General features: G+C 41.8%; 3 protein-coding genes across 6 annotated transcripts; 2 read left to right on the top strand and 1 right to left on the bottom strand.

Moving 5' to 3' along the window:
* Positions 1-85: 85 nt before the first annotated feature.
* On the top strand, positions 86-5573 carry LOC129582439 (WASH complex subunit 4-like). The gene is made up of 8 exons (XM_055473955.1): positions 86-413; positions 724-869; positions 961-1887; positions 2034-3606; positions 3861-4075; positions 4159-4242; positions 4367-4561; positions 4778-5573. Exons 1-8 carry the CDS (start codon positions 392-394, stop codon positions 5066-5068), a joined length of 3453 nt encoding a protein of 1150 aa, XP_055329930.1. The 5' UTR covers positions 86-391; the 3' UTR covers positions 5069-5573.
* A 2738-nt stretch (positions 5574-8311) lies between these two features.
* On the top strand, positions 8312-10309 carry LOC129587028 (tRNA wybutosine-synthesizing protein 2 homolog). The gene is made up of 2 exons (XM_055480606.1): positions 8312-9076; positions 9876-10309. Exons 1-2 carry the CDS (start codon positions 8477-8479, stop codon positions 10278-10280), a joined length of 1005 nt encoding a protein of 334 aa, XP_055336581.1. The 5' UTR covers positions 8312-8476; the 3' UTR covers positions 10281-10309.
* Positions 10310-10472: 163 nt separating this feature from the next.
* On the bottom strand, positions 10473-26791 carry LOC129582199 (protein Shroom2-like). 4 transcript variants are annotated; one of them, XM_055473650.1, is made up of 9 exons: positions 25584-26791; positions 25006-25500; positions 23651-23802; positions 18600-19686; positions 18121-18218; positions 13599-13979; positions 11688-12531; positions 11131-11403; positions 10473-11070 (listed from the first exon to the last, which is right to left on the bottom strand). In XM_055473650.1, exons 2-9 carry the CDS (start codon positions 25165-25167, stop codon positions 10810-10812), a joined length of 3258 nt encoding a protein of 1085 aa, XP_055329625.1. In that variant the 5' UTR covers positions 25168-25500; positions 25584-26791; the 3' UTR covers positions 10473-10809. The 4 variants fall into 4 exon arrangements, with proteins under 4 accessions (XP_055329625.1, XP_055329633.1, XP_055329642.1 ...); XM_055473658.1 differs by having other exon boundaries at positions 25807-26791; XM_055473667.1 differs by having other exon boundaries at positions 25006-25337; positions 25807-26791.
* Positions 26792-26970: the final 179 nt, after the last annotated feature.

The following is a 26970-nucleotide window of genomic DNA, read 5'->3' as shown; positions in this document are numbered from 1 at the left end:
CTCGATGGCAGACTGCCAGATATTCATCTACAATGCTGCCCGCCCTACAACATATATTACGTGAAAATTGAATGTTCCCAACCCGTGTCTTATTAACGAGTAAAAACTCTTAAATTTCGCCTTTGGCTGCGAAGAGTACGATTTATTTACGAAAATAAAAATCTGCATACCCCAAGGAGCAAGGTAACTCCAAAAGTGTGCATTTTATATGGACTCTATTCTTGAACTTCCATATGTAAGAAACTGAACGCTGTTCCCAACTTCCCACACATGCGGATATCAACAAGTTACATGACGTAAGATTTGGGAATAAGTTGTGCTTGGAAATTCGAATGCAGCTGGGTACAACAGCTACTCCCTCTTTTGAGTCTCTTAGTCTTCTGCCGGAAAAATGTTGAGCGCGGAGGTCCGAGGTAATTCCACTGTTAAGCCTGCACTTGATTTTATAAGTATGCTTCCTAGTTAACAAAAGTGCTCGTACCTGGCCTTCAGGCTTCTGCATTCGTAGAACATGCCATATGGCATTCTGAATTTTTAGATGTTCTGCAATCTGCCCCTTGTAGTGCGAGTATGTAACATTAGTCATACTTAACAATATTAACAATAAAATTTTATTAAAAACGTATTATTTTTTACACTGCTGAAAATGCCTTGTATTTGCGTCGGTACAACTACTACGGACACAGCACATGCACATGATCTGCTACTGCCTGGCTGTTTCAGGGTCTTTGCAAAAGAGATTTTACAAGAAGGTAGGAGACTACATCAGCGATCTGGGAAAACGCTTCGAAAATTCCGACGACGCTGAATCATGGCTCGCAAATGTCGTCAGCTACGGCAGTACAGCAAGAAATCCTATCAAAATTGTGGTGAGCAAATTGAGCATTGTTGTTAGACAAAGTTTTCGGTACTAATGACACATTAAACACATGTGAAAATCATTTTTTTTCACGCTGACAGTTGAGTCCGCATGAGAAAGCCTGCATCGAAGATTTTGTGCAGACGGAAAATGATCTTTTCGGTAAAGTCATGGTGGCCATTTCCGTCATGGCTGCGGAGCTGCGCTTCCTCATGCACGAAGCACGTCAGCGTTTTTTGGATCCACTGCTGCACTACTCCGACGCCTACATTGAGAATCCGTCGTATCTCTCTCTCGGACGTTTTCTGCCTTTCCTTCAGGAATTTTCCTGTTTTAAATCCCGCTGCAAAGAAGTGATCGCACTGGTGCTGCAACAGTTGAATGTCCTGGCTGAGCGAGATTTCGCGTCGGGAACAATGGTGTTCCTGTACGAATGTCTGTCGGGTTTATGTAGTTGCCTCATAACAGCGGATTGCATCATTAAAAGCAACAACACTCTGCGAGATCACTGGACGACATACAAAGCCTCGCTAAATGCCTGTAGCCACAGTGCGAACATGGCCGCGAAGGTCGGGCTGGAGAACGCCGATATCAAGGAGATTGAGTCCTTTCTGATGAATATTGAACGGGATTTACTCAGCGGAACCATTTTTCTCGATTGTCTATCTAACGTGGGGCGATTGAATTTGACCAGAAAATTTTTGGATTCCTGGTCGGTGGCGTTCCAGCAGTTGATCGCTGACGTTGATAATCCGATTTCACAGAGTCAGAACCCTGGGAAAATTGGAGAACGGGTCATGGCGTGCGGTTCGCTTCTGATTCTGCATGTAGTGGTCACGCGAAATGTCGATAAAAAATTTTTGCGGATGTTTTTGGATGTGTGCAAAACCGCGCCGATAGTGGCACTGTGGCAGAATATGTCCATCTGTCCCGCGGATGTTGTTTTGGCGATGATTCCCGATGTCGGTAAGCACGTCGACAAAAAGCAGTTACAGCTGATCCAGCAAGCAAAGGAAGGAATTCTGCAGGTATGCAACTTTTTTTGAAATGGCTTTGACATTCTATACGTACAGCAATGCAAACATGTTTACGAAAAAAATTTGTTATCGGATATTAACGTCAAATGGCAAATGAGTGTTGCTCACATGAGATTGGGATGCTCTTGGTTTTTTAGGCTCGACTGCAAAATCTGGCCAAAGATGTGGCGAGTTTTCGCGTTGACGCTATGGAATGGGTTACCCGAATTCAGGCATTAGCCAAAGAGTCCCAACCCATCATCGACGAGGATACTCCACGTTTTGTTCGCTCTGGCTTGCTTTTGGCTCGGCGAGTCCAGAATTCCGTCGTTCAGTTATTCCATTTTCATTCCATCTTGTTGAAACCACTTCCACGGCAGACACTTTTTCTCATCGGGAACATGCTTGAGATTCTCATGGTGTTGAAAGGCTGCAAACAAACGTACGACATTACACTTAGCCAGCTGATCGACCGTATCGTCCAGTTAACCACGAACCGAATGCAGAACGCTTGTTACACTCTGGAAAAGCGCCTGGCGGGTGAGAAACGCGTTGGTGCGCTGGAACACGTGGATGCGCTGACATCATTGCAGTTACTTCAGCAGTGTCTGGTGTCAGGTCCGATGACGGAACAGCGTATGATCGTTCTAAAAGCTTGCCTGGGCGTTGGCTTGTCTATGAAAAAGTGGCCACAAGATGAGCTGAATTATGTCCAAATTTTTGTCCCGCTGCTGAAAGATCTGGCAACCTTTCACGAAGCGTTTGATAATGCGTGTAACATGTCGATTTTCTACTGGAATCGCCAAGTGCTACGACCGTACCTGGAGGAAATCTTCCAAAATCCTAATCAAAGCCCAAGAATTTTTTGCCTGTTAGCGGCTTTTGAGACCAGCAGCCGTTCGTTACGCCGGGTTCGTCATGCTGATCCGGATGGATTGGTGAAGAAGTTCGGTCAGGAAGTGCGCAGCGAAGTGAACGAATGCATTATCAATCCACTGTGTAGAGAAATTGAAATGAATTTACGCCTCACTGTACATTCGCATTTGTCGCTACCGGAACGGAATCCGTTCGACGCGGTAGTGCGGGATATTCGCCAGATAATATCCCTGGACGCAATTCAGTTCCTGAACCACATAATCTGTGTGAGGGACGAAGTGGAAAGTTATCTGGATAAGACGTTCTATGATTTGACTACTGTAGCTCTGCACGATTGGAAAACTTACGACGAAATGCGCAGTTTAGCGCTGCATATGTATGGACTACATGTGATGCAAGCCCATCTACCATGCCAAACCCTTGAACAAGGGGCAGATATCTTGGAAATAATGCGAAATATCAATTATTTTGTATCGAATTATGCTTATAATCTGAATAATCAAGTGTTTGTGGAGAGAACCAGCAACAGCAAACATCTGAACACCATCGGCATCCGGCACATTGCTAATAGTCTGCGAACGCATGGGATCGGTATTATGAACACGACGGTCAACTACACGTATCAGTTCTTGCGGAATAAGTTCAATTTATTTTCCCAGTTTATGTTTGACGAGCACATTAAATCGAGGTTAATTAAGGACATAAAGATATTCCGCGATATGAAGCAAAACGATGCCATGGCAAAGTATCCATTCGAGAGAGCGGAAAAATTCAACAAAGCGATTCGAACGTTGGGTGTGACGGCGGATGGGCAGACACGTCTGGATCAGTTCAGAATGCTGATAACATACATCGGTATGAAGCCATAACCGCACCCTTATTTTGCATTTGATAGACTTAAGTTTTGAACGATCACAATATTATATTTTTAAAAAGTACCGCAACGGTCCGCAAGGCGCAACTAATAGAAATAGTCATTTGTCAGGATTGCGGGATTGCAGTGAAAATTTGAATTTTGCTTACGAAATTGTAAAATTTCTAACAGTTGTGACGATAAACATGAACCGGAGCGAGATTAGAGAGTAACCAAATGTATTTTATTTTGCCAGGTAATGCCATGGGATTCGTGAGGACCGTACGATCCGGTGGCCTGCATCACTGCAGCAAAGCAATTTGCTTTATTCCCGATTTGGAAGATATTGAATCCTTTGAAACCCTTGCAAAGGAAGAGGAAGTAGCCGTGAATAATACCGCCACAAAGGATCTTGATGATGTTATTACTATGTTGAACAAAAATCTTTCTGATGGCACAGAATTCTTCAAGGTCGTATTCCCTTTCATACTCGTGTTGTGCCGACAGCCTCTTTCTTTATAGGTAGTAATGCTGGTTTTGGAAAATTTTTGCAGCTACTTTTGGAAGTTTTCTCGGGAGAATTTCAGAATGTCCGCAATCGACATCTACACAACTTTTATATGATCATCCCCCCGTTGGTATGTTCATGTTCAGGTCACTGTTAAAAGTCCTTAGAATGAACGCAAAACTTTCGTGGCATCCCATTATGTGGCGCGTATCCTCGTTGATATTGACTTGGTTTTTTTTTGTTTTCATCTTCAGATGGTCAACTTTGTGGAACATGCGGTAACATGTAAGGAGCGGTTACATAAAAAAAATCCTTCCGGGCTTGTTTTATTCACGGATGACGGTTTCGCGATGGGAGTGGCTTATATTCTGGCACTGCTTGGACAGAACGGTCTTTTCGATTCCCTTAACTGGACAGATGCCGTTCGGGAGAAATTTCGGAAAGATGCGGTATGTAGAAAGGAGCACGTTGACAACCAAGATAATTGACGTTCTCAGTTAGTAACTCACCAATCACCATTAGCACATATGCAGCCTGTATTAATTTTACGATTTAGTCAGTCTGGTTTTACTCTTTCCTGCTTTATTACGGAATAGATAGTGTCTGTGTGATAGGTAAGGACATTTTCTGGGCTTTTGTTTGATGTTGTTTTTGTCGATATACAGGAAGCGGCCGCACAGGCGAATAGAATGGATGCTCAAGGAAACAGGAGCGATGTCCAAAGCGATGAGAAACTGCGTCAAGCCCTCAAACTTACTGCACGACGACTGGACTCGTATATTAAAGAGTTCGAGTTGCTGTTTTACTCCTTGAGTAGCGCGCGTATATTTTTCAAAACAAACCCAACAGGGTCAGTTCAGCAAACGTCTAAAGAACCGCCAGCCGAAGGTAATCCTGCTCCGACGACTGCGGACTCATCCGTCAACGCCATTAATCAAGCTCCTGTGGGAATATGATTGCACTCAGAGATGTTTGACATCGTGAGTGGTGATTAATTTGATTGTGATTATTGTGATACTGCACGTTCCATTAAGCATCCATAGTTCGCGTTTATTTTATATTTTTGAGTTAAGGTGATGCTTCAGTTTTTATAACTCCCTGTGAGTTCAAGGGGCTTGTTGTTGTTGATTGGGGCAAGTGTATTCAATAATTAGCTCTAGATTTATACTGTACCTATCCGACTATCTGTTGATCATTTATTTACGAATTATACGTAATAATATGCTCATTATGTCAGGTTAAAACAACTAAGTCTAATGCGATTTACTAAAAATAAGATACGTAAGTACTCTTATTTTTCTGCGACATTTGGTAAGTTTGTTTGATTGATTAGTACTAAATTACTGCACTTAAAGGTTAAAACTATCTCGAATATCAAGATGAGCATGCCAAGTACATACTTCTTTTCTTTTTCATTACTGCCTTTTAAATACAGTACAGGAATCAAATTGACGTGCCTAAAATTAGCGTCATGCATGGGTCAAAAGTGTGTATTATCACTATTATGTACGTACCTGCAAGCGCTCTGTGTATAGGGCCTGTAGGCCATTGTGTGCAATTACGGACTGTAAATAGTATTAAAATTATTATCATTGTCACCGACATTGTGGAATTATTTTTATTCTTACTAATGAAAAGCGAAAATAAATTTCAAGCTTCAGCGTTCGCCGGCAACCAATTGGAGCGCAGTTTGGTGGAAGGGTTGGATTAACGATCAAGCGAAAATCCAAGCCATGCTTGACCTGTGGACAGGCCCGAGACAAAAGCAGCTGCCAGCCTGCCACGCAGTAGCGTATGAGCCAGCCAGATTCTGCCCGATCACTTAGTCACGAGGCAGTGACTCACTTAGCAACTACAAAGGACAAAGCACCCGGCACGAATGTGACGTCAGCGATATCGATGTAACGGTTGAAGATGCGGCCAACACATGTACAAGCCAACTAACCGCTTCAAACACACACTGGCCTTGCAAACTCATCGTACTTGCCGAACAACCTTACAGTGTAAAATTATGCACGCCCATTCACCATTCACTACAAATCTACAAGCTAAACCGCGCACCGACGGAAGTTAAAATGAAGACTTGCCAGTGAGATCAACCACGATACACATCACACTCACATCTCACCGCATATTTCCTGGAAGGAAACATTCGGCGTCTTAAAGCTTTAATGCGTTTTGAAACGTAGGCAGCGCCATATCGTAAAAGACCTCTACAATGTACGCACATAACAGACGTAAAACTTATGCCAAGCATTTGTGCCATTGCAAAGCCATCGTAAATCAAGAAAAGCAAAAAACGGTAGCTAGCGAATACGCACACGGAAATCACGACATAAAGCATGTGATGCAAGCCAAATGTGTCCCGTATCAATGCCGATCTGAAAACAAACTATCGCAAAAAGGTATCAGTCATCGCACGTGCACATACGTACCCACCAGTGCATACCATTCCACTTATCCCGCCGTACATCCCATTGAAGGCATCCGATTCTGCTCGGCATCCACAAATCCACAACAAAACCATACGTTGAAGTCATCAAAGATGACTGTGATATGCTTCTTCTTCTTGCAGGCGGACCCGCAATATCGCTGCATTTCACAGCCACTTTGACGGATTCAACGAAGTTGATTCGTGACAGACCAACCAATCCGAATATCCAACGAAATCGACCGTTGGTCGGGTGAAAGAGCACGGATGGCGAGAGCAGTTTAATCCTAGTGAAGACATCTCACTACCCATGTCTTTCACCAGAGTGCAACGGTCTGCCGAAGAACCTGCAAAAATGCGTTTCTGATTTCCTGGATTCCGAAAAACCCGAATGTTGGAACCAATTTATATCAGTACTACACGACGTTTCTCAGGTCAACAGCTCTGAAAGCTAAAATAGTAAAAATCGTACATAGCCTTCCACATACACAGCGCAGCAGGCCTGAAACACCAACAACTTTCACGTCAGCTGGTCATCCCACTGTTACATGGTCCACTCTCTGTCTCTCTGCCTCCTTTCTGTGCGCGCTCTCAATAACTGCCACTGCACAACCACTACTGTGAGAGGGAATTCCTTCCCTCATGGTCAGCTATGAATGCAGTGCCCACCCCGAATTTCTGCGCTGGACGTTGAGCGCAAAGCTAAATGGCGGCATTCTGCAGCCGGTAGTCTCAACACAACTGCCATGGTTCAACGGATATGCTTAGCATGCGCGTGTCTGATTTGCCCGTAAAAACCAGACTAACCAATGCGAGGAATCTCTACCTGCTTTTCGGCCAATAAAAAAATTCGGCTACTGGAAACCTGGGTTCTTCGACTACAAATTTTTTATTTCGAACTCTTCGCTACTCGCAATTCAGCATATACATATTTCCACTACCATATCTTAAGAAAACCCAAACGTTGAAGACCCAGTTCGTACTAAGTTATAAAACAATTGCCTGAGAAACATCACGAACTAGACCTACCTGCAGAGAACCAAATGCTTAAAAGCGGGAAATCCTGCCGCTAAGAGATAAAATACGTACCACAACCGCTCTAATTCCAATAAGAACCTTCACTAAGATAAGGAGATCATTAGTAGACACACCGGAATAAACTCACTCTCAAATAATTCATGAAAATATAAAAATGAATTAAGTGGAATCGTGAATCATATCGTTAATTCGCTCGACACAGTCAGAATTCAAAAAGCCAAAGCGACTGGTTAACGCTCAAACTGAAACGAGAAAATTTTCGAAGCCGTGTGCATTAACAACCAACAAGTGACTCGTTTCATGTAAAGCCGTTCCACACAAATAAATTTGTTCCGCAGCAAAAGGGAGTACAAACCTCTGCTACTCTGTAATTTGCGTTACAAACTGTTTGTAACGGTATGCTAAATATTTTGCAAAATTATTTCCTCCATTTTAATATCGCGTATACTAATTTCATATTAAAACATTTATCAAAAAATACAAAATTAACGTAAATATGAAAAACCTCAATTTTCTCTACCAACCAACGCTGAAATTTTCGTCACTAACGGTTTGCGAGAGTTTGCTAGTTATGGCGGCAGGCAGCAGGAGCGGAGCGGCTGGCTCGAAATCGGTGCTCATCGGGCTTCAGCCACCAGGCAGCAGCCGGGTCGCGGCCGCAGCGGGCCATTTCACTTGACCAACCGAACAGCTGATTTTTGTAAAATACTTCTTTTGTAAATTTTTGGAACATCATTTCCATGCTTTTTTTTTATTTTTAGAGTTACTGGTGTCCAGGCTCGTTTACACGATTTCTTTGCCATGAGCATTTTGCAAGGCTTGCATTACGGAGAGTGAGCATTTTATCTGGTATTAGTTTCCGTCTTTCCGACTACCGGGCCGACAACTTAAAATAATGAGTAAAAAAAAGACGGAAACTCCACACGCCAGGCTGCGGAAATCCATGCAGTCGCTACTTGAAGAATACTATCTGCCTGTGAACGGTGCACTTGACACATTTCCGCGGCACTGGGAGATCTTTGGTGATCTTATTCTCTTCCCTGAAGATGCATTCACTGCTGACTGCTGGAGAGGAATACAGGAGAAAGTGTATGATGCCATTTGCACAGTATTTAAGGTATCGCGGATTGCTCGGCATGGACGAATCCTCCCCGGTGACTATCGCAGTCCACAGGCACAGATGCTGCGAGGAACTTGTACTTGGGTCCGGAAAAAAGACAACGGGATTATCTACGAATTTGATCTCATGTCTTGCATGTTTAGCTCGGGCAACATCACGGAAAAGATACGGATGTCTACGCTAGCATGTCAGGATGAGTGCATTGTGGATCTCTTTTCTGGTATCGGGTATTTCACTATTCCTCTACTAAAAGCTGGAGCAAAATGGGTGTACGCTTGCGAATGGAACCCGGCATCGGTGGAGGCTTTGAAGCGAAATCTCAGATTGAATGGTGTCGAGAAGCGGTGTGAGATACTGTTTGGTGACAATCGAAAGGTAAGACCGTACACGGTTGAACCGTGAGCATTTCCAGAGGAGAAGTGGTGACAGCAGCCGTTTACTATTTGGATTCAAACAAATTTTCTGAAGTCAGCACATGTTTACTTTTTTATGCTAAATATGTAATCCCAAGAAAGTTTTCAAACACAGCAGTTAACTGAATGGTATTGCTTTTTTCTTTGTTTTGTTTTCTGTATCTCTGGCAGTATCTTTAACCTAGTTTGTTGCTATAAGATAAAGTAATATTGAGATTTATGAACGAATATATTGCTTTGTCTTTTGTGGATTTTCACAATAAAATCTTGAAAATAAAAGTTTTATGATGATCATCATGGAAGTGTCTTTGCGGCATTTTTTGTAATTGCTTTCCAGAGATATGGCTGTGGTGTGTTTTCTAATGCACCCAAAATGCTTCGTTTTCTTAACCTGAGCTGTGAGATCTGCATTCTGCACCGCATATGCGCGCGTAAAACTTACAATACGAATTGTAGCGGAAAACTGAATTCGTTGCATCACTGAAGAAGTGTTGGGGCTTATGAGTTTTGATGTGGTGTCGGTGTTGGTTGTTGTTTTGATGTCGCTAACTGAGGCGATAAAACCCTTTCGAAAACTTGTTCATTTTGGAAATTGTAAACTGAAATCATCTACTTAGAGTTTATGGTTCTTCCATTTCTGAATGAAAAGTTTATCAAAGTTACCTAAGCTTTGTAAATAAACGCAAATCCCGCTAAGCTGTATTAGTTATTATGTGACTTCATTTTTTTATTGCCTATTCAGGCACCACTTGTGCTTGCAGATGTGTCCAGTGAATGTTGCTGACCGTGTCGTTCTGGGGCTTATTCCCTCTTCCGAATTGTCTTGGGAAACGGCTTGCAAAGCTTTGCGTTCTGCTTCCGGTGGAATTCTCCATGTTCATATGAATGTCGAGGAGTCTGACGCTTCAGATTTGAAATCTGCTTGGAATGCTGAGAATCCACGAATAACGTTTAATTTTTCGGTCCATTTTAAATTATCATGTTTTAAAAATTTCGCGGTTTACATATTATCAAAACTGGTTTCAATCTGTGATGGTGTGCACGGTGGTACATGGACTGGTCATCTCTTGCATTTGGAGGTAGTGAAATCCTATGGGCCGAAGATTTATCATTGTGTGTACGATGTAAAGATGTCTCCGACAGCTTGTTTAGGAAAATTTTTGTAAACAGTTGGATTATACCATGCGGAATAAAGATCTGCACTTACTAGTATTTGTAAATTTCAGAGGCCATAAGTCGATTTAACTATCACTAAACACCAAACGCACAAAACCTGCACCTGTAACTTAAAAAATTTGCCAGACTAATAAACCTGAGTGGCACAAACTAAACCGTAAAACGAACAACAGGAAGTGATCCAACCAAACACTTTCTCACTTTACTACCGTTTTGTTGACCATAAAAAAATTTATGACTACTGCATTCTGATGCAGGATTTCCGTACCAGATACTACGAAGTTTAAATAAAGATCAATAACATGAAACAGAAAACTGAACTGCAGCGCAAAAATTCCGTTTGGTCACTAAAAGGAAGTCACAAAAGAAAAAGAGTTTACCGAAATACGCAATGGATCGACAACGTCGGAATTTGTAAACAACCATTTCTATCACCAACTGCATTTAGCTGCATTACAAAGAAACAATAGCAAAATAACCGGTACACTGCATTTTATACAAAACCCCAGTTATTTGCAGTCAACCAGGGATGCTGGAGTTTAAAAGGCAGAAGAGCTTCTCTTCTCCCAATCGAATTTTATCCGCTAGCTGACGGCTATCACGCAGCAGCGTTGCCTTGGTTTTGAAGAAGTCTTCATAATCTTCGTATCCATCTCGGTCAAAGTACTTCTCTGCTAGAATGGTTTGGAATACCTTTCGACGGCGCTCAATTCCTTGTTGCAAGTAGTTGGCTTCTTCTTGCTGAGTTAATAGCTTGCTTCTCTTATTTTTCAAAGTTGTCTGCAAAAATGACTCACATTGTTTTTGAGTGTGCAATGGGCAAACCATACGGAAACTTACAGCTTCCAGATCATCAGCCGGCAACGTTAGCTGTCCCAGTGAGAGCTCCAAACGTTCAATGCGGCTAGAAAGGCTCATGCTTAATGCTGTAATTTCTTCCAGTTCGCGTAGATGCTGGATGTACTTTTCCAGATCTGGCTCTGTGGCTTTTATTGAGAACTTCTGGAAAATACTGTCTCCCCACCGATCAGTAGTGTTGATCTCTTCCTGCAAGCTAGTCTGTTCCTCCCGCAATAAGTCAAGTTTGGCACTTAACCTTTCAATAATTTCTCGCTGCAAAATGAAAGAATGCCAATCTTAAGGTTAGTCTGGTTTCATCTCATCAACGTAACATAAATAAATTGCCCAGCAATATAACACTTGCGTTTATATGTAGATTATCAACGAAACGTTCGCACAGAGAAAAACTGCCGAAACCAAATATTAATTATTACTAGAGTCACAGTGACTCTAGTCTCTGCGGTAGTAATAATTGACTCAATCACTAAACTCTAGTGACTCAGTCACTAAACAAACCCTTAGAAAAAGAGCAAAGTTGAAATTAAAAAAAAACTTACCTTGGCGCTGTTCAGCTCGGAATCCTTATTCCATGGCGGTAAATTCTCATTACCAATCTCCTTCTCTGACAAAACTACCATTTGCTGGTCAATTTCTGCGTGCTGCTCCATAACGGGTACGCTTGCCCGAATTTCTGCCACATCGGCCTGTTCTGCCGATTCATTTGATTTTCTGTATTTCGGCACATATTTCTGTTGCTCTCCTGTTTCTTTATTCGATTCACTTTCCAACATCGCAGGTGATTCTTCAGTTATAGAGTTCTTGCGACGGGAATCGTCCGTATTTTTCGCACCAAGCACCATGCTATGCACGGCCGTTCGAAAAATCGTATTGGGTTTAACGGAAAGCGCCGGTTTTTTCGGTGGAGGTACGGGATAATTTATTCCAGAATGGCGCACAATGGATTTCAACACCGGAGACGGCTTGATTTCCTCGCCCGGAAACGGATAACTCCCGGACGGCGTCTCCGCGGTGGACGAACGACGTCCTTGTGCACTCTGAATGGGAGCATCGCTCAGTACACGCACATCCTCCATGGAGGCAAACGTGACTTGCGTTGGTCGGATCGACTGAGATTTCTGTCCGTGCTGCGATAGCGCACTCTTTGGTTTTGGCGGACTTGAGCCAGATAAAACTTCAGCGTCGGCTGGCGCAGCAGGCAGGTGGGTGTACCGCGGCTTAGGAGGCGGATTAGGGGCTTTGGGCAAGAGTTTCGTTCCCGAAAAATTACGCACCATTTCCGATACGGACATGGAACGAACGGGCACATCAGACTGCTCGTTTGTCTCGTTGTGGGCTGCTGTGCTTCTTGACCAACGATCCAAAGACGACGCACCCGCATCACTGCAAAAAACGCATCAGCATATTAGAAGCTCACATATATACGAAGTTCGAGCTGTGCAAAAACAAAATGATACTGCCCATGACGAATCGTAAATAAACAAAATAAACCTTTGCCGACACATGTGTTATTCTCCTAAAAAACCTTAATTACCATATGTTCGATAACCCAGCTTCGAAGTATTCAAAATTTCGGGTTGTAACACACATAAACCGCGCGAGAACACTCAAGACAAGAGAGTAAATCAGCAATTCTATTATAAGTGGAATAAAACACCATGCGTACGTTCTCGACAATACTCAACAAATACATTCGTAGTGACCTAAGGTGGTGCGTTCCTTCGGCATACTACACAATTATGAAACAAATGTTCAAAAGCAGCCTGCCCAAATGTCATCGCTCGGCATTATCGTCAGCCGATGATTGTACAGATACATCCGTCAGCGTCGCAGTTACCGGTCTGCAGAAGTTGACAATTGAACTTAACGGTCAAGGACGTCCGTTCGTCTTGGACGAAGAACACCGAAACATACAAATACGATAACAAATGAATGATACAAAAACATTAATGCTATATCTGTACAGCGTAATACTAATATCATCCATATATTAATGTGATTTAGAACAGATTCCAGGTTATTTTTTTTTTTTATTTTGGAGCAGTTTTCGGGAAAGATACTTAATTAAAACTTGATCAAATGTCCAGTAAAAAAACCTGCAAACCGGTAACAACTCTTAAAATCACAGCAACAAGTGCTTCCGATTCACTCACTGTAGTGGTAACAGTACTTAACAGTTAACTATCACCGAGATGGAGCTTTCTGCTTCAGGGTAACTTATGCACTGCAGCCACTATAAAAGTTCTTTCGGCAATCAAAACGAGTTACATCTACAATACTAAATGATTTCACCAAAAACTGCTCCTAACCTGCTCGGGAATCCCGTCTACCTTTTTCGAATGCATATGTACAAACACAAACAGGGGATCCATGGTCAGGATAGGTCGATAATTTCACAATTTAGTTTATGCAGACAACTCACATAAAAACTGAAAGAAAACGAAACTTACGCAGTGTTGGAGCGTTCCCTGCGCTGCACCGCCGAATCTGGATCGGTCCCTGCATTACTGTTATCCCCCAAGAGATTGGAAGACGATAATGTTGTCGAGGAATATCCGCTGCTCGTGGTGGAATTGGACTGCCAGGAAACAGAGGAATCCATTGAAGCATTGCGAATATGCTGAAATTCCTCCGGACTGGAGCGGACACTGGACGGCGAATCACTGGGACCGGACTCCTTCAGCGCGTTCAAATTCGGTCGCATCTGGAAGGTGCGCACTTCTTTGACGGTTGTCAGCTGCGCATTGCTTCCTTTTTCGCGTGAGAGATCACCAACACTATTACCGCTGCGGCAACCAGGCATACTACTTGACATTCGATCAGTCGCGGAGCTGTAAAAAAACCATTGTATCACAAAAACATTTTGGGATCTCACAAGAATGCGTTAACATAAAATTATTATTCTAGTCAGTATAAATGTAAGTGCAAATCAGCTGTACCAAATCTGTTGTTTTCAACAGCTGAAAATTATTAAATGATCGGTACTGGGAGAGCCTGCGTGATTCAGGGCCAGGTGTCGTAAAACGGCATAATAAACCGCATACCATTTTGATAACTCATAATCGCAAGCTGAGTGCGATTCAGTACTACAAGCCTACAAGGCTTCAAGAAGAAAAACTGAACTACGTCATGTCACGCCTGATCCTGCTACTTGCTAGTGACAGAGAAAACAACCTGTAAGAACGCAGTATTGGAGTAATATCGGAGTAATGTCGAATGTACCCTTACCAGTATTGGAATACTATTCAGGTATCTCCAAAATTACAAAGCTCATGCGCTGCTGTACTTCATAAAATCCATCGCAAATCCTTAATACCACAACTAATCGTACAGATACAAGGCGCCGAAGCGCTGATGCAAGCCGTGCAAGCTGAACATGTAAAAAACCAAAGACTGTCCACGCCAAACCAACCGCAAATTCCACTTTAAGGCGGTGATTGGTTTAATAAGAAAGAAAGTGGAAACTTTGGTCTGGCAGATATCCAGCGATCAGATCAGCAAAGAAACAAAATCGGCAAAAATATTAAGTACTGTAACTACTGTAAACACCAGTGTGGTTAACGCTAACAGTTTCAGTAGTGGAAACAAATCCGGTTTGCGTTCCGACGGTACCGTGCACATAGGCTGATTCTCAGTGACTATGGTCTGTGAGTGTGAGAGTGAGCACACAGCACTTTCCTTGGCGCAGAAAGGGAACAGAAACAAGCAGTACACTGCTTGAAAATAGGTAGGTAGCTAGTAGGTACCTAGGCGGGTATAAATGGTGATTCATTCGCAATGGTCATTTTGGACCAACCCACTAAAACAGTCGCCCGACTGCGAGAAACAGCAGGCACTGTGAGGCACACATATTTTTATCGCAGAATGAATGATAAGCTACTGTAAATATTCATATTCCTTGGGATATCAAGCAAATAAAACTTTATCAGTATGAAAGAAGAAATCGGTTCGGCGAAGAAAATTCAAAAATGACGTCGTAGTCTTAAACCTTGAGTCACCTTATCCATTACTCCTGCGCTTTTAGAAACAATTTATTATGAAACGAATCCTATAACGTAAGTGTAACGCGGTATTAAAATAACTCACTAGGTAAGTTGTCAAACTGTCAACAAATATCTATTCGTAAGGCTTTTCGTAAAGCGCAAACAACGGATGTGTTTTAATGGCTGGGAAAACGGTCGGTGCTTGCGCTGATAAGAATTAGCAACGGTACCATCAGGCGTGCCGAGGGTATAAGAGGCGTAGCGTGCGTAGCGCTTGTCATTTGGAATGAGAGAATATCATGAGACATATACCGCCATATGCAGAACTCTATTCGGAATCACTCTGTTGTTTCGTCGTTTAATATCGTTTTGCTTTTAATGTCGCTTACTATAACACATTTAAACAAAGTTATACACTTTATTACTGAAATGTCATACGAGTATACATGGAAGTAATCTAACCATGCTTTTGCACTGACATGGTGCAAATATGTTTGCGAGTTCAGTGTTGAAATTATATGCTACGCAAAATGTGAAAATGAAAATATTTTTGAATTGTGTTTACTGTAAGTAGTTCCAAAACATTCTGTGAATAGCCTGTGGATTAACGACAATTGCTTGATCTTGTGGAATGGCTGTAGTAGCTAATTTGATTATAACTGCGATTCTCTAAAAACGCCCGCTAAATACTGTAAAAGTTTATTTAGGATGTTATAGGGCGCGCATGCGCTTTCTGGGATATCTTCAGGATATGTAAATAATTCAGATAGTGTTTACAAAATAGTAGTTTCAAGTACTAGCTACTACTATATACTTTTTATGATACAAAGGAAAACGTCTTTCAGCGAAAATATTGATATTGGATCACCGTGCAAACGTTACAGTATATTTTCAAATAGTAATATAAGCTTAAGTTGTTACAAAATTGACATCGTTATTGTTTGTGCTTGCAGCACTTCAAAGATCCGTTTAAACTTTTCAAAACTAGTTCAGTTTTATCCAAAATTTTAATGATTAGTAATAAATTGCTGAAAAAGTGCAAATACAGAAGTTGTAAATATATTATTATAAAGTAAAGGCAGTAAAAGTGTAACATATGTAAGTCGTTACTAAAAAACTTGTCATAAAACGTTTTTCTCAGTCGTTGTAACGACAAGTAAATGACGCTCACACTTCACAGGTTCTGTACTAGAGTAACGAAAGCTGTGCAAGTACAGCGAATTCGCCGCCCTGGGTGCGTGTATATGGCAAGAGTTATAACGTGGGACATCATTTACTTTTGTAGGAAATTGTGTGTGACATTTAGTTGATACAGCTAAAATTGTTAAGATTAGTTTAGTTTTGTAGGACTTTTTGTACTGAACAAGTCCTCTTTGATTGTGCTTGAAAAAAACAAGTAGAAGAGCGTATACACTTGGAAATATGGACTGCACTGGTGTTTTTCCCATAGACGCATATGCTTAACCTTGTGGAGCGTCTCATTCCAAATGACACAATAGAGCCGAAATCACACCTCATTAGCGATGGTACCGTTGCGTATGCGTACCGTTGCGCTCTCAGTCGTATGAAACTAGTACTTACAGAGTAGAATAACTAATAGAGTAGTGTACGAGTAGGTATTCTAATTTACACTTAATCGCACAGAATACATATATATAAATCTACATATATATCTACACATATATCCATATCTATCTGTATACTATATTTCGCTTCCGGTGAAACTATACTCTACTTAAAATCTCGTCTGTATATCGCAGTTACTGCTTATACGTTTTCCCAGAATACCACGAAGCCTTTAAAATATACGGATTTCACTCCCAGAATGGTTACGAAGACAAAAATATTAATACAGCGAAAACAGAACAAATAACACGAAATAACAACAGCTGCATAAGATTCAATTAGATCTCTTCCTGTCTCACGATTGTTTTTCTCTGGGTAAGGATACTCAGATCTTTTGCTTTTACTGTAGCCTCATTAGTTCGAATATTTATCATCAACGAACTCAGAACTGGTTGTACCTTCTCGACAAACAGCAGTAGCTCAAGTATTCACATGAAACTGCAAAAAAATATAATACAGGACTACAGGTACTTAACTGTACAATAGAAAATTCTACAGATACACTTCGACTTTACGGGGTTCAGAAGCCATGCAGTCAGAAGGTAACAGAATTTTATTTACAATCAGTTTAGCGCCATGGTTAGGTTTCATGACCGGCCTAGCCTGTATCTATTGATTCACAACTTCACTACCTTGAGTGACCAAAACATAGTCACCATTCGCTACGATCATTGGGCACAAACAGGAGATTCGGATGCGAACAGGAAGACGCCAGGTTGTTGACCCGTTTTCCCTTCGGCTACAGGAAACAGGGCAATACACAGCAGAGTATCGAGTTTCCTGGCATGTCGTACTGGATGCATAATATGTACAGATTCTGCTTACGGGATATTATATGGTTACCAATTCAGCGGACCACTGGTTGCCGGTCGGCATTATTTTTTAACTAAGTCCTAATTTCCTATACAAGGTCAGGCAAATAATACAAAAACGCAAAGGACGTCGTCAACTTCTGTAATTTACAGAAATAAATTATCGTTAACGGTGGTACTAACAAGCTACAAGTAAGAGAATGAAAATCCTGTTGCGTTATAATGCTGTGGTAAGTGTGGTTAGACATTTAATCCGCATCTCACAGAAGCAGTTTAAATAGCTTCTGAGGCTTCGCAAACATATCGGAGAAGCAATCCCCGCGCCAGTACTTTGTTTCTTCGCATTACAGCGAAATATTGGAAAGTGGTTGGTAATTAATCAACTATAAGGGAGGTAACCGTTGAAAATCTGACATGCAACGAAGTTCACCCAGACCACGGGCACAAAAGCCTCGTGTTTACTTCGCCACTCATCAAGCCGCCCAACATTTGTTCAAATGATTTGACTTTGACAATAAGTAAAGCGTAGATGCATTATACGGTATTTGTACCTGCGATTGGTCTTGAGACTGGCCGAATCGTCCAGCTCATCGGAGGATATCGAGGCGTTTGTGAGATTCTTGCGACTTTTCATCCGATCCCCACTCAACTGCAAGCACACAAACCATCAATACAGAAGCTGGACTGAGCCACTTTCTTATCGGCCAAGTGGAATATGGTCAAACGATAACTTCTGCGCTCCGTCGCACTGCTCATAAATTAGCCATGCTAGCTTACGTTTCGCAAGTTGCCGCACCTCTCAAGTGCTTTTGGCGGATTCTATTGCACATCATGTTCTCATTTTACGACATAAAGGAAGCATGCGACTGTTTCGTATTCGTCTGCATAAATGTAAACTAAACACCATTACTGCAATATAAAAAGCAAATACCACAAGAAGATTTTTGCTCGATGCTTGTTCGTTCACAATCGATAGGTGTTAAACACACGGGCGCAACCATAAATAACACTCGCTCCCGGGCGTACTAACCTTGCTCGCGTGGGCTGTACTGCTACGACTTCCATTCAAATTAAGGCCGCAAACCGATGGTCCCGACGATAAGGATGACCGCGATGACAACAGACCACTGCTTACACTGTCCCCAGTGCAGCTTCCGCTTAGTCCAAACCCGTCGCTACTATAATCGCGCAGGGAAGGGTCATGGAAATGTTCACTGCATTGCTGCGACGAAATGCTCAGTGGCAAACTGCGTATAGTAGCCGATAGTTCTGTCACTTCTTCTGGTACAAATCCCGAACGTTGGCTAAAATCAACAGGCAGGCTGTGCCGCGGAATGCTCTTATGATCAATGCGTGGAGGCATAATTGGCGTAATGACTGGAGATTCTGTCTGTGACCAGGAAGGCGTTGCGTGAAAGACATTATTATTAGATACGTGGTGACTGTGCAGAAGATCCATCATTCTTTGATTTTTCGGCTTGAGCCCGCTCAACGAAGACGAGACCGGCGGCACAGGGGTTCCTATATCGGCTGCCTCCAAGGTCGAATTACTCCTTGAACCATAAACACCCGACTGTTGTTTTTCCATACCACTCAAAGATTCATCAAATTTCCGTGCTGAATACGAAATATTCACACATGAAGACGACTCTTGCAGTCCAGGCACGGGCGGTAATGGTTTCTCGTACCCTCGATAAGGTAAGGGCTCAACAAATGCGGTTTTTTTACTTGTGGCTGACTTCCGGTAAAGGGTACTAGATGGTAATCCACAAACAGGATAATTGGAAGCATCTACTGACTGACGAGATAAAGCCCGGGATGATGATTTTGTATACGAAATGTTCTCTGTCCGATACATGGCCAGCGGCTGGGAAGCGTATAAACTACTACGACGCGCTGAAAGCGGCATACCAGAGAGGAATGATTCCGACGGGCTGTCCATTTTAGCATTTGCGCCAGGTGGTGATGTGTTTTCCCCCTCTGCGGCGTTAGTGATCAATGGTGGGACGTCCTTGTCGGCAGAATAACCATCTGTGTATCCAGACGTTGTGTGGTCGTGGTGGGATTTCCTCTCGGTAACAACTGAGATTACACTGTCATCGGCTGCAGAATCCTCCCTGCGAACATTGCAGAACATTGGGATGAGTTCGAATCGCACGATGACCACCATAAACTTACTCAAATCAGTTAAGCTTATACCAATGGAATAATTCACCGATCAGCACGCATTGTTATCTGCACTTGAACGCGAAATGAAAAGTTTAGTACATACAAGGTAAAAGAATCCAGAAACACCCGCTTACGCTTTTTATACAGCCGCCACGCACAAAACGCACAATAATATTACGTAAATTCAAGCAGAACTGTAAAATTGATGCTCACAGCTAAACACTGGAACTGAAAATCCACAACAAAATTCTTTTGCTTGCGTATCATCAGATTACGGAGCGGATAAGTAACATTTTGTCAAATTTTCAGAAAAACGTATGCGCACCATACGGTAATTAAAGGAACTGATCGATGCTAGGACGCTGATGTACTATAGTAATTTTTATTATACGATCCAACTCATGACCAACTACCGTAATAATTACCAACCAACATGATTCAACTACCGTAATAATTTGAAATCATCGCCGATTTTAGTGAGAAGAATGAAAGGAGTTCTGACAGTTAATTTTCTGAATGAATATATCACACTGATAGCAAGAACTAACAAGGACAAAAGAAAGCTGTCACGCTACTGGTGCTCGTAATGATCGCGGTATCAACTGAAGCTGCACACTGGAATTTGGCTAATCTGGCCAGATGGATCGGTAGATCAATGCAAAAGCAGACCTTGGCGGTCAATCCGATGACAAAATTCCGTTCAAGAGCGTTTAATAAATGGCAGGCGACTTAAATACATAAGTAATAGAGAGCATTAAGATCAATAATACTGGTTTAGAATTGGTAAACAATTAAATACTAAACGTGTCCATGAGGAGCACTGAAGATTATTTTGCTAAAGTATTCCAAGTGTACTTTAGGTCAACTCTACCGGTAAAGGCCGGGCCTGAAACAGTAAGTAGTGCTTCACTGACTCGTGAATACCCGTGTATTCGAAAAGTGGCATATAACAATCATTATTATACCATGTAATTTTCATATTAATTCTTCTGCAACAAAAAATTTAGAAATTCTTCCTAAAGGCTATTTTTATATTATTTAGCTTAAGTATTAATAAAAAATATCAACATAGCCAGGTGAAATCTTTCTTTACTAACAGACCGAAAATATGGGAAATGTTTCAGAAACGTTATCTTTTGTCAGAGTTAGCAAGCACGAAGTCAGCGCCGAAGCTGATTGCTTGCCACTGGAAATCACAGAATTCATGTGCATCTTCTTGTTCGCGTCAAAATAAAATACTATCAAGTTGTATCAACTAGTATCAAGACGTCGACTATAGATAGGTCTGGGGAAAATCACCTAAACGGTCATTTCTCAGACAGCGCTACCGACATGCAATTTAGTTCAACAATAATTATACGCTATAATCACCTTAACACGGAAGCACGTGTACGCCAGAGGGGATTCTTGTCGTACCGCCATGCATTTCAAAATCTTTTTAAAACCCACAAACGGGGCCAGGAAATCCGGCTAACCTTAACTGAACCAAAATGAGAAAACCCAGTCGCGGTAAGTTTGTTAAACTATTAACGTCACTAATTGTCCTCTTTCAATAAGTGTAATTTTTACCAAACAATCACAATCTAACAGGCCAATTAAGCTCGTACACTTCATTAAGTGACCATAGTAGAACCATGGTAGAACATTAAAAGCGTAATATGAAAACTGTACCTTCGCTGATAATCAACACCAGAATAAATATTCGTGTCGCGGTGCTTATGGCAGGTATCAGGATACACTTGAAAAAATCATAGGGCAATTATGCATTCGGGGAGTTTGAGTCGAATCAGATCAAGCAATGGTACGTAAATGAATCGGTCAGCGGCGAGCACATTTACCTCCCGCTCGTCGGCTCACGCTTCAAATAAATTATTCAACGCAGGATACCGATGAGGCTACGAGCTATGCTAATTGTGACAATGGCCTTTTCCGTCTACCATCATTCAGCCCTATCGAACATATACACACATCTGCCAGTCAGGTACAGAGGAAAATAATAATGAGATCAAAACAAATGGTCTCGCAAAACGGAAATTGACCAACGCATGAAAGCTGCAATCATAATTCGATGTGAGTGGGCTGGCGCAGTAAACGCAAAGCATCACCGAACACAACTGATGCCGCAAGCTCCGTGTATGTCCCCTAGAGTAGCCTAGCACCTCATGATCAGTCGACTCAGCACTGACCATCCGCGTTTAGGATTCGTATGATTTATGGCAGTTGAACAAATTGAGCAGCAGTGGCCTCATCGAAGGCAAGCAGGTGCCACTTGTTTCGGCTGCTACCGGCACTGTTTAGCAATTGTCGCAAAAGAAACAACGAACATGGTCCTGAACGAAAACCACTGTTTTGCTTCCAACTGTAGCAAAAAAAACGAACGCGTTTTGGCGTTACTTGATAGCTATAAACAATACTGAAACTGTAATACTTCAATTCTTACACCGCTTGTGGAGATACCATTACATGTCGCCGTGCAGATATCGTAATAACAACAGAACAGTTTGTTCTAAAATTCCTACGAACTGGTTTGCTTGGACAAAATAACGTTCAGTACATGCTTAGAAGTACGTACAAAATGGGCAAATGCAATGTCGCCAGACCCACTTCATTTTTTCCACACAAGAGAAAGCAACCAGGATCTGTGTACCGTGAACGGCAACACGAATAGCGAAAACATGCCGAAAAGTTTATTTTTGCCGTTTAAACTGCCAACACTGCATCGGAAGGTCATCTATGCAGTGTGTACTTCCAGAAAATGCGATTACAATTCGGTTTACGGTTTACCACACAACAACATTTACATTTTCGGGTAGTGTGAAAAACAATACGCTCAACCAATGCGTACAAACCAATCTGAAATTTTAAGATTACATTAACATCGTGATTTGTACCGAGTCACAACTGACTGACTGCAATTACTGTGTATACTGCTACAGCACATACTATTATCGACAATAATTTAGAAAGTAGCAATACTGGCGCCTGAGCCATATTCTAAGGTACCGAAAAGATTCATTTTGCACACAAATGATTGTGGCAATGCAGTAATTTTACTCTTATAAGTGGAAATCCAAAAAGCCCAGAAATAAATTTGTTAATATAGATGTTTAAACAAGACGTTTGCGCTGCACTGCATAAGTGTTATCACAACATATGCCGAAATCACAGTTAACTTGAGATGGACTAAGCGGCATCAAAGAGAAAAATAAACCAATTAAATGTGAGATACAATTCGGTGCATCCGTTCGTTGTCGCTACTGTCACGTAAGCAAAAAATCACCTAAAACAAACTTGCTGCACTAAAGAGATTTTAACATTTAAAATGCCACAATTTAAATTTTTTGTCAATTGCAACAGTGCGATCGATGCCCTGCATGAGTAAAGAATCGGTAAACTAAGCTGACCACAACGGCATATAAGCCGGACAAAAACAATAAGGATTATGTTTATTACCAGCTCGCTTTTCTTGCAAGGCGCAGCAACAACACCTTTGCCATTTAACCAGAACTATCAAACAAATATCCTAAAAACGCTTGTAAGGTCTCCTAATTCATATCTATTCGCTATTCCTGAAGAAAATCTCAGAGTATACAACCTTCACATAAGGCCTAATCCAACCACACCTTACCACCCTTTTCGTTTCATTTTAAATTATGGCAAGTAAAGAAAGTGTCAACAGCCAAAAATATCCTGTACTTAAAATAAAATAACAAATCCATTCTTACGGTGCATTTGTGCAAAACGCAATTTCGCGGACACCAAACATATCCTGAAAGTGCTACACAAATGTTTGGGTATGCCTGTGAATTTCAGCTTCCATTTTTTTCGGAGTTGTGAATACTTCTAGTACGTTTAGCGCGCTCTAAAGTTCACCGAATCTTGGGTGTTATTACAGTGTTTCAATGATCTTACCTCCAGATTCTGAGATCCAAAAAATGGTCATCTGCTGCTTCCTGTATGCATATCTGGGCGTCATTTAAAGAAGCGCACAAATTTTCGTTGATGGATACAAGGATATCGCGCACGTGAATCCCAGCAGCTGCGGCCTTTCCTTCTTGGTCCACCTGCAAAAAAATATACTTTCATCAAAGTTTCTCCAAACCAATTCAAATGCAACAAGTTGCAATAATGCGGTTATGTACAAGTTTGCAATGTTTTATGGTCAGCGACCTTTGATTATCAAAATAAAGTTTACACAATATGCTGTAGTTTCGTACCGGAATTCCCTACAGTTGTAGTAGGCTGTAAACTCGAACACCGGCTTAGAAGCAAAATGTGATGCCAAAAATTTCGACAAGTGCACCCAACAACATCGATTATTTTTACAATTCGCATGTCATAAATTATGTGATTCGAATTACTCAGAACATACGCAAACATGCACTTATTACTCGACGTCACATGTGCAGATGTACGAATACAACATGAAGTGACCAAAATCGTTCTGTGTGTCTGGTCAAAAGCTTCCGCATCGCATGCCAGTTTTCTAGGAACAATACTGTAACAGTGGCCTATCTGGCTACTGTTCTAGTGGGGTGGCGATCAGCCTTTACCACGATTAAACGGCTGTTGGTGTGAAAGGTGGCACGGCCGGCAACGATGCTGGCCGAGGACGCTCTTACTGATGTACACAATTACACAGGTGGCTCCGATTGGGATGACGCTAGTTCATCCCAAGCGGTCAAACGCAACAACGTAACTCAAGGCATGTTTAATGACAAGGGAATCAAGAACACAGCAAGGTTGTAAGCAAGGGTTTCAGCAAGAGGAACAATCAAGTAGATGCAAGCTGTAGCAAGCTGAGCACAAGACTGAATTCTAGAAATTCATGAGAAAGGAAACTAGCCGGTAAAATGGACAAATTCATAACGCGATGGAATGATTCATCATAACTAGGCGGTCTTATCGTTCGTACAAATACTATCGCTACAATACGATAAAGGAAGTCGCAAATACATGCCCCAAAGAAAACTGTTATCAGATTAGTTATACAAGTGATTTGCTTGCAAAATACTTGCAACACTGTAACAACCAGCTACCGTAAAGAAAGACATAATTTTACCCGCAGCATCGCCAAGGCTGAACTTTGAATATCTTTCAGTGAAAATTTCGTATAACTGTTCGCACGCTAAAGCATACATAAAGCATACACATATGTAAATATACAAATATACATCCCCGAGTTATCCTATCATACTAGTATTAATTACTTAATAAAGTCATCGAAATTACCAAGACCCAGTATAGAGTTGGTAAAAGTTTTTTACCTTGGAAATGACTAGTATTACATCCGCAACATCGTTCACTTCCGATTTCCCTTCCGTAAAGACCTCTTTCACAGTAAATCCCCATGGTCGTCCACCGGATAAACGGAATACAAGCGTTCCAGTCTGCTTTCCAGTTTTTATCTCCCCGTTGGCGTTGTCCATTTATAAGCTTATGAATTTTGCAATTTCCAAAACACTGTCAGTCAATCGTTGTTACGCATTTAACAACGGTGTACAAAGATCTTTTTTGGTACAGCCATGTTTTTTTGGCGGTTGGCAGGTTGGTTGGGCCGAATAGGACCATGCAACTCTACAATTCTTGAAGGCCAAATCTGGAAACTGCAAATTTTGCTACAGCCCACAGGAAACGCGCCGTTGCACAAAGCCAGATGAAATGAGCGAACAACATAGCTGCGATAATGTGCCTGCTGCTTCGTAACACAATTTGTTTGTTTTAAACTAGTATGGCCTTGATCTAACTTCATCAACAGGAAGCTGCAAATGATTAAACATGATCTACAACAATTAAGTACGCTAGCGAACCAGCTATTTTACAAGAGCAGATCACCTGCACATACAATTATGTCCGAATAGGCGAATGCAAACTTTATTACACGGGCCAAATGATGCAAAGGCAGATTGATCGAGCACATCTGGAACACCGCTACACACTGGCCAGTGAGCAAACTCACACAGGACATGCTTTGCTTTGGTATGTATGTGCGTGCAGCGCGGCAGTCGCGCCTGCCTTATGCATTCCTGGGTAGTGAGCAATCTGTTCATAATTTCATATTCACATACCGTATTTCCGATCCTATGCCAGTATCGTCATAAACCCAAAATTTGGTATGATAAGCTTTTATGAGCGCTAACAGATTGATATAATCCAAGTAATATTCAAGCGAGTAAAAGAGGGAAAAATTGATTAAAAAAGCGTGTCGTATTATGAGGTTGCCAATGGTACAAAGAAGTACACGATTAGCTAACGACTCTCCGGACGGGATCGTCGTAACCACTATCCCTGCCTTGCTCAGTGAGTATCGCAGCTCTTGTCTCAATCGTTACAACGGATCACGGGAAATGTGCGGAATCTGGTAGGTTCAGGAACACGAAGATCAGGAATCCCTAAGCGATTGTGCTGAAGAATTCTCCTAACTTCCGGTCGTCACATATGCGGGTCGGACGAAGTACGAGCATACCGTGTTTACCACGCTATAATCCGATACAAATTACGAACGTCGATAATCACAGAAGATGCTTTACTCCGCTAACACACAATCATATGCACAACACAAGGAAAGTTAAAAGCAAGTAGTCGTCAGATCAGAAATCCAAGACTGAATTCCAATCCCTATCGATATTAGTAAAATCTCAGACTTAAATAGACTCAGAAGTAAAAACATCAGATACACCGCTAAGCCATGAATATAACGAATCACAGAACTGATCGGTGCTGATATCCGGTGTTGTACTTGCAGGTGAAGGCGGACAGTCAGTGGATGTACGGTGGAATCCCTCGTACGTACTCCTCCACACGTCACCCCCACAAACGTTTCTTGGCTCCCGCCAACATAAACAAGTCCATCCGCAACATCCCGTGAGATTGTGAGCGCTCCATCCCTGATCCATCTCCCGTCCTTCGCCACAATCCACGCATGTCTATCCGATGCCCAATGACTGTACGCCTGATCCGTGTGAGATGTTAATGTGTGGATCCTAGCGTCGTTGGCATCCGGAAGTCCATGGGATTGACGAGGAGGAGGTCCAGGATCCAGGGGGCTAGAATCTACTGCGTACTACTGTGCCTTTCATGTGATGAATTTTCTGTGTTCTGTATAGGCACTAGGCTTTAATGATAATTTTTAAACTGAATTACTTTATGCTGTTCTTCCAGATCTTTAAACTGCGGAGAATGCTATACAGTGATTTTAATTATTGGATCTGTACCAATACTTCGTGGGTTAA

The sequence above is a fragment of the Paramacrobiotus metropolitanus genome, unplaced genomic scaffold (assembly GCF_019649055.1).
Source record: "Paramacrobiotus metropolitanus isolate TYO unplaced genomic scaffold, Prichtersi_v1.0 Parri_scaffold0000002, whole genome shotgun sequence".
NCBI classification, from domain to species: domain Eukaryota; kingdom Metazoa; phylum Tardigrada; class Eutardigrada; order Parachela; family Macrobiotidae; genus Paramacrobiotus; species Paramacrobiotus metropolitanus.
Note: the sequence above shows the minus strand (reverse complement) of the source record. Positions and strands in the feature narration are given on the sequence as shown.

Coding starts and splice junctions, on each gene's coding strand:
- LOC129582199 (XM_055473650.1), bottom strand. CDS start 25,167: ATGGACAACGCCAACGGGGAGATAAAAACTGGAAAGCAGACTGGAACG. Junction 13,980..18,120: donor AGTCTCAAGACCAATCGCAG/GTACAAATACCG, acceptor GTTTTTTTACAG/CTCCGCGACTGATCGAATGT. Junction 11,071..11,130: donor CGGCTGATGATCTGGAAGCT/GTAAGTTTCCGT, acceptor TCATTTTTGCAG/ACAACTTTGAAAAATAAGAG.
- LOC129582439 (XM_055473955.1), top strand. CDS start 392: ATGTTGAGCGCGGAGGTCCGAG. Junction 1,888..2,033: donor CAAAGGAAGGAATTCTGCAG/GTATGCAACTTT, acceptor TTGGTTTTTTAG/GCTCGACTGCAAAATCTGGC. Junction 4,562..4,777: donor AGAAATTTCGGAAAGATGCG/GTATGTAGAAAG, acceptor GTCGATATACAG/GAAGCGGCCGCACAGGCGAA.
- LOC129587028 (XM_055480606.1), top strand. CDS start 8,477: ATGAGTAAAAAAAAGACGGAAACTCCACACGCCAGGCTGCGGAAATCC. Junction 9,077..9,875: donor TGTTTGGTGACAATCGAAAG/GTAAGACCGTAC, acceptor TTGTGCTTGCAG/ATGTGTCCAGTGAATGTTGC.